Below are 14,699 nucleotides of genomic sequence, written 5' to 3' on the forward strand. Positions count from 1 at the left end.
CTCTTTATGACAGTTCAAGGAGTTCAAGACTGCTGACGGACTTCAAAGGTCCACTTGCTTTCGCAGCAAGGATCTACTTCAGATGAATATGCCTCTGACTATTCTACTATCTAGTGGCTAGATCCAACGCGGTCAGAAGCGCTTTGTCAAAGGTTTGCATGGAAGGAAAACCCAAAGTACTACAAGAGTGAAAGCTTCCTAATCGGCACAAGGAGCTGATGTCACTGCTGCATATGTAGCCTATAGCAGTTGTATTACAGCTGACGGAATATCTGCTACCTTTTTAGAGCGTTTCCTACCAGCCCAAATCAAAATGGGTCCTGAAGTATTTTTAAGTCCTTATGCCCCACCCCTCTAAAATTCAGTTTATTTTAATTTCATTTTGTTTCCCTTCAGTTTCTTTGGTGCTTCTCTGGCTTTGTTCCTTGACTACTTTGAATATCACCGTCTCTCATTCTCTTGCAAGGTTAAATCTTTGGGATTTATCTCATAATTTACTCTTCATTCTTCAGAGAGCTTTCAATTATATAATCAGCAAGCCAGCCTTTTATTGTGACTTTCACCTGTTTCTGCAGTTGTTAAGAAAGATTAATTCGAATCCGAATTATGCATTGCTGTCAATATCCTTGTCCTTGACAAGGGCAATGCTATCCCTTCCCTGCTTCCGGTTATTCCTCCGCATAGACTGCGTTCCACTCACCATACCCTTTTTGTTCGGAAACCAATAATTCTGATGCCCCATCTCTTTTCCCTTCACTTCTGTTTTGCACGCCACTGTGTTAATTTCAGGCATTGTTGCCTGATCTACCAGAAACATCTCCCTGCTCAAACGTTCTACCTGTACATCAGGGGGATTTCAGAGTGACAGAGAACAAGGGACAGCCCTGTCGGAATGCGCCCAATTTTTGTCTCGTGAAATTATCTCGGAGGTTTTTCACAGCCTCTCTTCCGTTGTGTATATCACTGCCACGTAATATCAGACTTTCTTCTATTTTGTCTATTCATAAAACCATAACACTTTTTACATTTAGGCAAGCGTTTATCGAGTTTCGTTTATTTCAACTTTGCCCCGTCTCCACCTGGCCTTTTTTCATTTTTTCCCTAATTTTGATTTTGCATTTTTTCTTTAGTGGTCTTTCCCTCCGACATATGGGACTTTCATGATCTTCTTTTCCTCTCTAGATATATTTATTTAATGTTTCCTTCAGTACATTGGTCAATCACCTTCAGCTCAGCACTGCGATTTTTTAAAACACTTGGAAAGTGTAATTTGCAAAACAGGCAAAATACACTCCAATCCTCTGCTCAAGGTAGGGTAAACGATAGAAGGCTTTGATAAGAACCATGCAGTGCTTTAGAAGCATTTGGCCTCGAAATTGGCGAAACCTTCAACCTCGGGCAAGCCACAGATGGCCGTGGAGCACATACGCATAGGAAATATATGGCATTACACTCAAATGTCTCCTAGAAACCAAAACACCTCTTAGACAAGGATGATTAACACCAAGCAGGGTCTGATGCTGAAAGCACCAAAAGTTCTAAAATCTGCTTCTGTCCCAGAAAGATGTATACTTCTAGAAATTCCTCCAAAACCGGATCTTTTAAGGACAGAAAAATACTATGTTGCGTGAAGAACCGATGTTCTGCATGGGTGAAGGACAACTACAGTGGGGGCTTGACTGAGGTACTCACGGGGTTTGCACTTCTCAACACTGCTTTATGAAAGATCTGCCACGTACATCTTTAGGTGCTTTACCCACGTCCAATTGTTCACAGGAAATTGGGTACGGAAATGGGTGTGTCACAGACCCTGACTTAAGGGCATCTGGGACAAGGTAGGAAAAGTCAATCACATTTTAGCTATTTAGATCGTTTTTCACTCTTAAGTTGATTAACTCAACAAAATCTTTCAAACTCAATGGAGACAAAATCGTAGCTGCTGAGAACAAGGAAGAGGCAGTTCTCCACGCAGCACATACAATAAAGACACTAATGGGGACAAGGAAGACCTTCTCATAGGGCCAAGACTCAGTTGTTACAGATTCTCATTCCGAAGGAAGTATTTCTAATCTTATTAAACAATTGAGTTATGTTATGTTCTGCAGGAACAGCATCAAGAAGCTTACGGCAAAGTTCCAAGGATGCTTGCCATACCAAAATTTTATTATGGTAACAAAAGTGTGCAACCCTCTCCACCTGCAAAGCGTTATTTTCAGAATGCTTCATCCAAGGGCATTCTAACCTGCTCTGACTTTGTGATACTACCTCACTCTATTTCCAAATATGGAATATTTTATTTAACCCACAAACAAAAAACACAAATACTCTGTACCAGGGATGCATTTCCATGTGTGTTGCTTAGGAGTTCCCACACAACATCCAAAGATTTTGATGCATTCCCAGATTTAGAAGAACAGGTAAACCTGCCAATGCGCCAAAAAGATATGTCTCCCTATGAGAGGCGCAACGAGGAGAAATATCTTTCTTTCTCCTCGTTTTTTCCTTTTTCTATGTGTGCTGCATTCTGTAAGCACACAAAGATAGAGGAATATGCCTCAGGGGATTGTTTTTGTGCAGGGAGGAGCCCCTTCCTGCAGAAAAACAATCATGCAAACAGCGGAGGCACCCTTGTACCATGGTATGAGGATCCTGCATTGGCGCTAGGCAGCCTATTGTGCTCCAGCTCAAGGGAAAGGTTAGGAAACGTCCATTTTGCCTTAAATACGCGCATTCCTGCCCTTTTCCAGTGACTCCACCACTTTTTCATAAATACACCCCTAACGCTTTAGCCACCAATTTCAGATTCCTTCACATTTACGGAGTGTTTTAAGTTTTCATTTTACATTTTGCTTTTTTATGTCACTTGACACCAGACATTAAGATCAAGCATGGGTCATTTTTGAGTTGGTGTTGCGAGGCAGGCTTCAGCTCATCTCAGAGGATGTCTTATGGAGAGAAGCAGGTGCATGAAGGGGATGAGGCTGAGCAAAATAATTTATTTTTCATATAGTTGTAGAAATCCACTTTTAAAATGTAGAATTTAGCTTCAATGTATGCTCTACGGAGCCCCGTTGCTCAGTTGTAGGGTGTCCAGCCATTCGCTGCTGGTTTACTCTTCAGTTGGCACTATTAGAAAAGGCGATTGAATGTATATATTTTTACTGCAAATACACTCTGTTACTTCTTTTAATAGCCCTTCTATTTTAATTATACATTTTCAATTCTTGAATTTGCTGGCATGTCAAGCATGTGTTTTGCTAGTTCGATCTATACCTCTTAGTAAACTCTTATATTTTAGTGAAGCCTCAAATATTGGAAGCACCATCTGTGACTTTGACAATTAGCAAACAAAATAGCAGACAGAACAGTCAGTCTGTTCTCAGGGAACAGTGCCGGTGGTTCCAGTGCCAGATGGTCGTTGTCGCCTCCTTCTTATGTTGCGGTTGTTTGACTTTCATATGTCTTCAAAAAACAATTACTTATTTCATCCTGGCAGTTGAGGACTCTGGGCATCTCCCAACTTCAGTCTGCACCAATGAATGGTGTGCTCCTTAGAATGTTTCCCTATAGTTACTGTGCAAATGAAAAATGCACTGTGGAAGTACAATGTAGCTCCTCTTTATGTAGAATAATGTATACCTACACACAGCAGACACTTTTCTTTAATATGCGTACCACAAATGATGCTCTAAACAAGCTGGGCATGTGTGGTTATGATCCTGAGGGTCACGTAGCATTTGGTGAGATGGAACCACAGTCTTAAGTTGACACCGTGCAGTTCCCCTTCCACATTCATAAGTGGGGAACCGCAGGGCTTCCAATGGCAGAGCCTCAGCTAGCTCCATCATCATAAACTCATGACCTGGCAACCCATCCCGAACTTGGCCACCAAGTCCCCGTGTCACCTTGATGGCTGTATAGGGCGGGAAATCTGTTACTGAATTTCCCTGACCAGATCAGCCATGAGAAGCATGGCAGACTCAAAAAAGAAAAAATCTGAAAACAAATATGTGCAGGTGGAAAACAAATGCTTAATTTGAGCTAGCGGTTGCTGATGCGGGGCACCGGCACTAATTTTTGGGACTGGTACTCAATTTTCTGCATCAGACATTTGCAGAGAGAAAGAGACAATAAAACAAAAAGCGGACAGACGGACAAAGAGAAAGATGGAAAAATCTTCTCAAAGAGAGGAAGCAGGGACCTGCAAGAGTGAAATAAGGGGGCAGGGAGTGTCTGGAAGTGGATTAAAAGAAGCATGAGTGGGATTTAAGACTACGCAGCCTTGATATTCGGTGTAAAGCACTTCATTGCACCAGCTGCAGGCTTCTCATCAGAGATTCAGGCATCGGTACTTTTTATTTTATAAATTAAGCACTGCAGAAATCTCAGTGCGTGTCATGGTGATTGCTTTAGTTTGTTTTCCTGAAAGCAGCTCCCGCTTTGGATGTTTGTTTCACTAAAACAAAAAAGGTATGCTCAGCAAGATAAACAAACATAGCATCCACTCGGCATGCCTCTCTCCCTTCAGCATTTCGGCTGCACCGATGGATGCTCTGATGGCGGTGAAATCCTTGCCACAAAGGCAGTGATATACTAAAATGTATGAGGCTCTCTGTCTTGAGAGCAGAATCTAGGGCATCCAATGAATCCAAAAGACCCCAAACTGTATATATTTTTTTATATAATGTGGACAAAAGTTTATTTTGTGGTCACAAGGAAATAGGAACCTATGCAGCCAGAGTTGCCAAACTCGTGCCCTCCTTTCTCACCATACAGAGACAAGAAGCATGAAGGAGTGTATGTGTAAATGATCAAAGGGTTTTGAAACAAAGGTATCATTTGACCTTAAGATTTAAGAAAATGGTCCCTTTCTGTAGATTGTTTGATAAACAGTGGACAAAGCCTTAAAGATGGCCCAGTCCTGCACTGACAGTCAGGGAGCTTCTTTGGCTAAGTGGACATTAATGTAATTTCCACACAATAGTATCACTTCCATGTCCTGCAAAATATGGGTACAAGTCACTGCTCCTTTATTGATCCCTAGAAATTAGGCATTCCTATAACCCACACTGGAGCCAGTCAGAGAGGTAACTACCAAATGGTGATCCTTGGGAGCCAAACCAGAAAATAATTCTTCAACAGTCAGTTAGTAGAAGCAGGAAGATGTGAGGGCAGACATCTGGGTACAAGAAGTGTGCATCAGTCAAACATGAAGCTGACCTCTAATCTGGACATTCCATTTTGAAACTGTACCTGTCATAGAGAGGGAAGTAGGGGCAGTAAAGAACAGAATAAACCTATAATAAAAATGTCACTTAACATCAAACTTCTTTACATCAGTCTTTTTTGTGGGAATGGGTATCTCCCCTTTTGTCTTTAAATCAAGGAAGACTTCCATATTGGACCACTTCTTCTTTCCCTCTTTTTTCCCTTTTTTTATTTGTTCTTATTGGCATATTGCAATGCATGGCCCTAACCCCAGTCATTTTTCATATTGCTGTTCTAGCTCAAATCAATATCATCTTCACCCTTCTTAGGCATAATTTAGCACAGGGGTCCCCAAACCACATCCCGTAGGCCACATTCGGCCCTCCACAAGATTTTATCTGGTCCTCTGTTGTATTCCAAAACCTCGGATTTCGATGATCAAAGGGAAACATATAGCCAAATCCTTTGGCAGCCTGTAGATGGCAGCATAGCCTCTTGAATCTTCTCTATTGTAAATTTTGGACCAGCAATGTCTTGTATGCCAGATCTTTTAAAAATGCAAGTTCATAGTGCTGAGATTCCATGCTGCAGAACACTCACATTTCCAGAATTGTGTAGAAAGGTGCAGAACGAATGTATTTTTGTTCAACCTTTATTAGTGGTGCAAGTTTATTTTGAATTTCGTTGCTTGGTTTTACTGAAGGTCTTTCTTGGGGTGAGGTTATTTTTCTTGTTGTGTGCTACAAAATTGGGCAAATTTTCATTTCATGTAAATTTGTAGATTTTCAGTATTAAAATGAATTAAAAATGAATAGCCTGCTTTCTTGCTTACAGTTAAGTAATTGATTATTTTGTCAAAGCATTTGCTAATGTTTGACATTTTTACTCGTTATATATCAATCCCCAGTTTAAGCAAGGGAGTGTTTCTTTGCAATTGTCACATTTCTCTTAGGTTTTGAATCGTATCATATGCTGATTACAAAAAATATCCAAATTAGCCTTATCCACTTATTTAAATTTATTCATTCATTTATTAAATTGATTTTTTTTTGGCCCACAAATATTTGTAAAATATACGATGCGGCCCCTATACTGTAATCTTCGGAGACGCCTGATTTAGGAGGAAAGGGCAATTTAGAATTTATCCTGTCAAATGAAGAAGCTTTTTGAAAGGTAAAAACCCATTGCTGCTTGGTATTTTTTATTCTTGTGGATTTTCGCTATGTTTTTTACTCAGTATTTCAAGCCTAATGCCTTTTCTATTTATGCAGTGTATTTTTTAGATGCCTAGATAACAAAAGGTCACACAACAGGAAATACAATACAAAGATTTAGTAGGCAGCTTGCATCCATTTAAATGAATTAGGCTTTGCATGACCGTAAAAAAAAATAGCCTGACCTCATGTATGTGTTAATATTTTACTGCAGTAATGCACTTTATCAATTACCAAATTAATTTTTAACAGCCATGAATTCTAAAATGTTTTGTGTCAGGTACAGTGCAACTTTTTAACAAGATTACTCACATGACAACAGCTGAACAACGGAGGTGAAAATAAATCTCTCTCCTTGCTTTAGGCGAAACAGTTGAAGTACGAAAGAAAAAAGGCCAATGCAGCACAGGGTAGTAGACATGATCATGGTTGCTTGAACTGTCTGAAGGGCTTGAAAATCTGCAAAGGCAAAGAAATGCAAATAATTAAAGCCACAAACATTACTTTTAATTTCATTGAACATGGAACATCTCATAAGAGCAGAGGTGGATAGTATATGGGGCAATAGGAGATGAAGCAAAGGTAGTTCCGAAGAGGACTATCTCTGAAAGGGCTGCAGGGCTGGCAAAGATCCAGTCACATGCTCACCTACATATGCCTAATTATGTTGTAGTCTTTCAGCACAGGTCTGCGCCAAGACGTCCAAATGGGCTAGCCCTCCTCTGATCTTGTTAGCAAAAACCAAAGTGCATACACCCTGTGCAAAGATTATAGTTCGCTACAATGAAAGGGAATTTACTGTACACAAACAAAACATTAAGCCTCCAGTTCCACAAACATATAGGCTACATTGACCTTGTCTGTTTGTTAGTGTTTGTGGTGATTTCCTCACTGCGACAGTACAAAAACATTCTCTACAGATTTAACAATTATGAGCAGAAACGCAAACCTAAAACCAACACAGGCTCAGAACAGTTCTAGAAACCAGTTTTTGTGCACCCTTGTAATCAATATTTGTGTTGCAAAATAGACAGTAAAACGTTCATTTAAATCACGGCCACTGGAATTATCTGATCCTGCGTCTGTGGTGTTTTTCACATGGTTGTGGATTTGCCACTTTGTCATGTGCTGGATAATTAGCTGATTAAAAAAAAAATTCTAGCTCAAACAAACCAAAAGTTTCTAAAAATAAACTAGCATGTGTTACTGCACGGTGAAAAACACATCCAGAAGGTTGACTGGTCACCTTTCAATATATTATTGCTGCATTTGAGTATTAAAGTGGTACTAATGAGGTGAACCCTTTGCTAATGCAGTTTTGACGTAAGTTAAAATGACAAAATAAGGACGTAATAATGTCACAAAATGTGCTGCCTTACACTGCATAAATTGTCTTTTCTTGCTGCATAATTTGGTCAACTCTGCCACATAATTTGGTCCTCGCTAGGTGCATAATTCCAGTGACCCTAATTTAAAGTAATACATATATTGATGGAGAGTTACAAAAGCATTCATGAGTATAGGAAGTAGTAATAAAGTAATACCCTTTAAGCACTTTTATAAGCCCAAAACATAAATCTTCCTATTAGTGAAACTGCAAATGGGGCACAGTCCTCTCTATTTGTATTATATATATATATATATATATATATATATATATATATATATATATATATATATATATAAATATTTTATATGAAACATTTTTTAAAATTGTTTCACAGAAATACTTGTATAGAAATATTAATTGAATAGTTGCATTTTAATGCCATTTGCCATTTTTGATATTTTGGTGCCAATTCACTATGGCATATAAGAGTGTGTAAGAGTAGGACAAAGTACTTCTTTACAGACTCAATAATGCATTTGTGAATAGGCCGTACCATCTTTACTTCACTCCCCTCAAATTACAGCTATATCATAAAACACAACTCTCACAATGTTTCAGTCATAAAATAATATTTTCATTGGTCTTGGATTTAGGGAACATAAATTAGACATACATAAATATCTCCCTGAGGGACGATTTCTAAGCACAGATATCTTGGCTCAAATGTAGATAGGCATCTAGAATTGTAAAGGGATATTATAAAATTCATTATTTATCTTTATAGACGCCACTAGAGAGCAGAATGATTTTAATTTGATGAGAAAGTGTAGTTTCAGGTTAGTATCCATTATGAAGAAAACTGTTGCTAGCAAAGCTCGCGGACAACACATATGCCCTTACCATGTGTTGACTATAAAATGATCCATTAAATCCCTCCCGATCCCATTGGAATTACAGATACTCTTGGTGGTAGTAACTCCAAGGGGTGGAATGGCTTTACATTATAAGATTTTGGGGCATAGCATGCGAAGATGATTCTGGCATGTTTTCACCAAGAATTTTACCTAGACATTTTGGCTGCATTAAGCAGCTGAAATGCCTGCGTTCAAAACACCAGATCTGTGGGGATCCAGCATAACTGTGCCAAAGGACTTTACATTGGGCCTAATCAACAAATTTCGACAAATTCAGAATAATACGGCCCGAGAAGTCCTTAGCCTGATAGGAAGTGACCACATTACTCCTGCGGACAGGGCCTTGCACTGGCTACCTGTTGCAAGAAGAATCTGCTTCCATTTTGGATCACCCACAGTCCTGGACTGAGTTTTTTACAATCCATATTAAAATTCTACTCCCAAAGGAGGAACCTTAGATCAAGAATAAGTATCACTGGTCCTAATTATCCTTTCTTTCAGAATAATCTGTACAGGTGGAATCTCCTTCTTGGTACAAACTTGCAAACTAGGGAACACATCCCCAAGAAAATAAAGATAATCAGCAACAACCAAAAATTCTGAAAATCAACAAAAACACAGCTTCTCCTTTAAATAGGACTCAAGATCACCAGTTCTGTTCTGGTCCCAATACAGTGTATTAACCTGTAGACCCTACAGATCCGATCAACAACAACCTCTACTAATAGCAAACTGTATGCAAAGATTGTAAATAACTGTTTGAACCAATGTATAGTCTTAGATTCTCTACAACTGCCATGCGCTATGAAGTCATTTGCACAACTATCACTAAGCCTTCATGAGTCACGCTGTAAACACCACTTTTCCTATACAGGCCAAACTAATCCCTAACCCTTGCAACAATGCACCTAAATAGCACCAAAGAACCAGATGAAAATCTGATGCATTTTGTGATCTTATCAAGGCTACGAAGCACCACATAACTGATACCTACAGCGTAACCTCTTAATCGAACATCCACAAAAACCTTTAGGCCTTGGACTGGCCACAGGAAGGACTATATATATAATAAAACAATGCTATTTTGGGACAACCTTTTGTTAATAATACACGTTGGCACAGCTCTCAGTGGACACCAGAAATCACTGTCAGACTGAAGAAACAACCTGCAATTTTTCATATGCAGAATTAGGTAGAGAACTATCTTATCAGGTTGTAAATAATGGCTACACCCATGATACTCACGCTGAATGTTGTTTCCAATGTCTGTACAATTGGCGATTGTTGATGTGTTTAGGCAGACTTGCCAGATATCTGTTGTAAAGTCACTTCCGATCCACCATGCCTGAAAAACAAGTGTACCAGTTGTATGTTAAAATCATATAAACATCATGGTATGACAGCTTCAGAACACGCAAATATTACTTGACATGATTTGAATGTGCTGAACAGTTATCACAACTGAAGTGGAGCAAGTAGCATAGCAAAAGAATGTAAAAGTGAAGAAATGTTGCTGAATCAGAAAACAAACCTGCAAATCTCAAATACCCTTGAAAATAAAATCTTACGCTTGCATATTTTCACACACCATGTTACAACAAAATGATCAGTCGGATTCAGGCTAAAAAATGTAAGCATGCACAGGTGTAATCTGAACTCACATTTTGAATGGTGGCGATGAACAGCATCACTGCCGCTGTGAGATGAAAGACGATAATGAACGCCAAAATAATCAACATCTTGAGAGTATGTGAATGAGTCTAGATAAAGATGGATCTACAAAAACAAACCGAGTAAAATATTGTAAAAAAACTGATGTGTTCTGCAGAAATTATTTACACTGATAATACATTAGAAACCATTTATGTCAGAAATAAATTGCAAAAGGATTAAACAAATGTTTAGACACTTAAAAAGTAACACAGATATATTGATCTGCACAGTGCTTTTGCTTCACAAAGAAAAGGAAAATTAACCATTAGAAAGCATTGCCTCATTTTGCCAATACACATATTGTGCGTAAAACATACACAATTTTACTTAATTCCAAACTTAAAATCTATGTTTTAACTAACAACGTCTGCTGCTTGTTGCGTTGATGGACTACACACTTCCAATTACATCGTTTTTTGTGATGTAACATTTTTAGTTCGCTATTCTAAATAGTATGTAAAGCAAATTTGTATGAGTTCACTTTTAGAAGAAATATAAAAAGCTCTTCCATGCCTTTTAATCCTACCCGCATTTGTACCACCTGATCGGGCTTGCTGCTAGAGTCTGCTTTTGAGTACTGAGTATTGAGGAATTATCGAATGTGCATTTTTGACAAGTAAAAGAATATAACAAGCATGCAACACAATTCCTCTGAAATTGGTGGACATATCAAAGCAGTGCACTGAATCAAAACAATTATTGGTCAGAAAAATAAATAACCCAGCCGACGAATTCCAGCTGTATCATTGAAATAAATTCATACTCTCGCGTCATTTCGCATGTTTTTTAAGACAACAACAGGAAGTGACGTCCCATATCTCTGGAACCCCTCTGAATGGCAAACAGGCAATCTTTATTGCTAATACTATTTAACATAGTAATCTAAAATAATACTTATTAAAAAAATAGTCATAGTTAAGCAAGGGTTGCAAAGTAACGAAGAAGTGTTTCAAGCTGCAAAAGAGGGGGTAGCAGCTTCTACCCTTAAATGATGTCGGGCGCATGTGAATCTCAGACTTTGGCTTGTGTTGTACTTGCAGTTCATAAACTTTTTGCATCTTTTTAAACTAGAGTATCTGTTTCGTGGAACATTGTTTTATTGGACTAGGGAATTTTCTAGCATATGATAAATTCGCTTTAAGTGACAGAGATCAAATCATCTGGCAGGCACATGAGAATTTATAGTTTGAACCTACCGCAATATTCTTTTCCAAAATCCACTAAGCCCTACTTTCCAAGTGGCTAACATTAATAAAATGTCAACCTGAACTGGATACAGTGCCAGTGCCAGCTAAACAGCTCCAATTTTTTCCAAAGGGTCGTGTCTACATATTTTAGCACTTTGTCATTAATATAGGAAACAAATAAAGAAAATACATGTCAAATAGATTTTGTCTTTATGCAGGCAAGGGCCTATATGAATGTGTGTGTAGATGGAGGGCAGAGAATGTTAGGCAGCTGTCTGGGAGCCAACAACCTGAAGGCAGTAGATTGGCCCTCGAAGTAGCCAATGTGGCCCAATATCTGGGAGAGGGTTGGATTCTATGAGCGCAGCTTTTGCCTGTCATCCAAGAAAACCACAAGCGTGGATGATTAAATGATAATTTGAATGCACAATATATGTTTGCTTTTTCTGTACTCGTGTATTACAGTCATGTATTCAAGAGGGCTATAATATAAAATAATTAGTTGCATTGTCTTTATTTTCACACAAGAAGACGGTGGGTATTATCCATTTAGTTTGATTTCAACTTTTTAGGTCGAAGCCTACCAAACAGCGCAGCTATCTGGTTTGCAAAGACTTCCCTGTGACATTCGGCTAGCTTTACTGGGAATGCAATCGCCCGTTGATTACCATTAGCTTTGTGTTTTGTGACTGTAACACTTTCTTGCTTTCTATTTGTTAGCTTTATTTGTTTTAGCCTGTCCATTATGTCTTTGTTCCTCCCGTGGAGCATAGCCTGTTTACTGTATTCTTCCACAAGTATTCACTGTCTGTAAACAGGCCTTTAAATTTTGTTCTTACACATTTGCTGTGACTAAAGTCAAATTCTTCAGAGAGAGCTTGCTGTTTACTTTTCCTTCTCTGTCTTCAAAGTGATAGGATTTATGCGACAATCATCCTGCGTAGTGGGGGAGTGCTGGAGAAGGCTTTACTATTTTGTTTTCCTAGCACACCACAAAATGTAAATGTCTGTAAATAAACTGTGCAAATTTTTCTGAATTAGCAAAGCAATAATGAAGCACTTTTTTATAATTCTAAAGTGTGGTGGAAACAAATATTTTAAAAAGACCAACACAAAGTAAAAACACTAGGTAATGCCATGTCCACATATTATTATTTGTTCTATGTATAGTTTTAACAGTAGAACTGTAAACTGTATATCTGTGCAGATGTAATAAAGATTTTAATTAAAATGTGGTCTGTAATTGCAGCACACTATCATATCCTTTGCTCCACAAAACTATACTTCCCTCTGTGCCACTCTACTCAATGCCACTCCACATCACACTACACCCTCCACTCTACTTCACTCTGTGCTACTCTACTCTACTCCAACCTTCTCCACTTCACTTTACTTTATGCCACTCTACACCATATCACTCTATGACAATCTACTCCACTCTACTCTAGGGCACTGTACTCCACTCTATGCCACTTTGCTCTAGGCCGCTGTACTACATTCTATGCCCCTCAACTTTACGACACTCCACTCTATTCCACTCCACTCTATGCCATTCTATGCCACTCTACTCCACCTATGCACTGCATTCTATAACACTCAATGTCATTCCACTCTAACTCAATGCCACTTTGCTCCACTCTACACCACTCCACACTACACTACTCAACTCTACACATCCCTCACTCTACTGCACTCTACTTTACTCCACTCTACAGCACTTTACCACACTCTATGATGTTAGTCTACTCTGTGCCACTCCATTCTGTCACTCCACTTTATTACACTCTTTGCCACTCCACTAAGTCCATTCTATGACAATCCACTTCACTCTCTGACACTCCATTCTGCTGTTCTACACCCCTCCAATCTACGCCACTTTACACCAGTCTACTCCCCTCCATTTTACAACCCTTCACAACACACCACAATATTCCACTCCATGACACTACTCTGACACTTCACTGTACACCACTACTCTATGACACTCTACTATGACACTCTATGCCATTACATCCTATCCCTCTCTACACCACTCCACAACACCATGCAACACACCACTCCACGACCCTCCACTCTTTGACACTCCACTCTACAACACTTTACTCTATGACACTCTACTCAAAGCCATGCCACTCTGCACCACTCTATGCCACTCCACTGCATGACACTCTACTCCACTCTACTGTACTCTATGACACTTTACTCCACTCTACGCTACACCACCCTAAGCCACTCCACTCTACAGCCCTCCACTCTGCGTCACTCCACTCTGTGACTCTATACTCCACACTAAGCCACTCCATTCTACAACATTCTACTCCACTCTATGCCACCCCACTCTACTCTACAGGGACTCCACTCGATGACACTCCACATCACTCTACAGCACTCCAATCCACTCCACTCTACGCCAATACACCCTACAACCTTCAATCAATGCCCCTCTACTTCACTCCACACTATGACTCCGTACTTCACTCCACTCTGCACCACTTTATGCCACTCCTACAGACTTTACTCTACAACCATCCACAACACTCTACAACACTCTAAGATAATTCACTCCACTCTAAGAAACTTTAGTCTACAATACACCACGCCATGCCACTCTATGCCACTCTATGCCATGCCACTCCACACTACTCCACTCCACTATATGTCACTCTACATCACTCAACGACACTCCAATCTACAACACTCCACTCTACTACCCTCCACTCTGTGACACTCCACCTTAAAACACTTTATTCCATGACACTTCACTCTACTCCACTCTACTCAACTCCACAACACTCTACTCCATTCTGAAACACTCTACTCCAAGCTGTGCCACTTCACTCAATGCCCCTACACTCTACTCCACTCTATGCCACTCAAACTCTACTCCAGTCTATGTCCCTCCACTCAATGTCTCAACTCTTGACGTCCCTCCACTTTACATCACTCCACTCTATACTGCTCCACTCTAGTACACTCCATGGCACTCCATTACACTGCACTCTATGACACTCCATGGAACTCTATGACATTCCACAACATTCTACTGTACGCAACTCCACTCTACACCACTCCATACCACCCCACTCTACTCCCCTCTACGCCAATCCACTCCATTCCATGCCACTCTCCTCTA

The 14,699-nt window shown here is 39.5% G+C and overlaps 1 protein-coding gene across 2 annotated transcripts in view; it reads right to left on the reverse strand.

Annotated features, from left to right (window-relative positions):
* The window catches only part of EMP2 (epithelial membrane protein 2), a 101,090-nt gene that overhangs the window by 11,992 nt on the left and 74,399 nt on the right, over positions 1-14,699 (reverse strand). For both annotated transcript variants that reach the window (XM_069210415.1, XM_069210414.1), the window contains 3 exons: positions 10,328-10,442; positions 9,912-10,011; positions 6,735-6,881 (listed from right to left, as the gene is read on the reverse strand). In XM_069210415.1, coding sequence (XP_069066516.1) covers positions 6,735-6,881; positions 9,912-10,011; positions 10,328-10,405 — 325 coding nt within the window. In that variant the 5' untranslated portion in view covers positions 10,406-10,442. The remainder of the gene's footprint in view (positions 1-6,734; positions 6,882-9,911; positions 10,012-10,327; positions 10,443-14,699) is intronic.

The sequence above is a fragment of the Pleurodeles waltl genome, chromosome 10 (assembly GCF_031143425.1).
Source record: "Pleurodeles waltl isolate 20211129_DDA chromosome 10, aPleWal1.hap1.20221129, whole genome shotgun sequence".
Lineage (NCBI taxonomy): Eukaryota > Metazoa > Chordata > Amphibia > Caudata > Salamandridae > Pleurodeles > Pleurodeles waltl.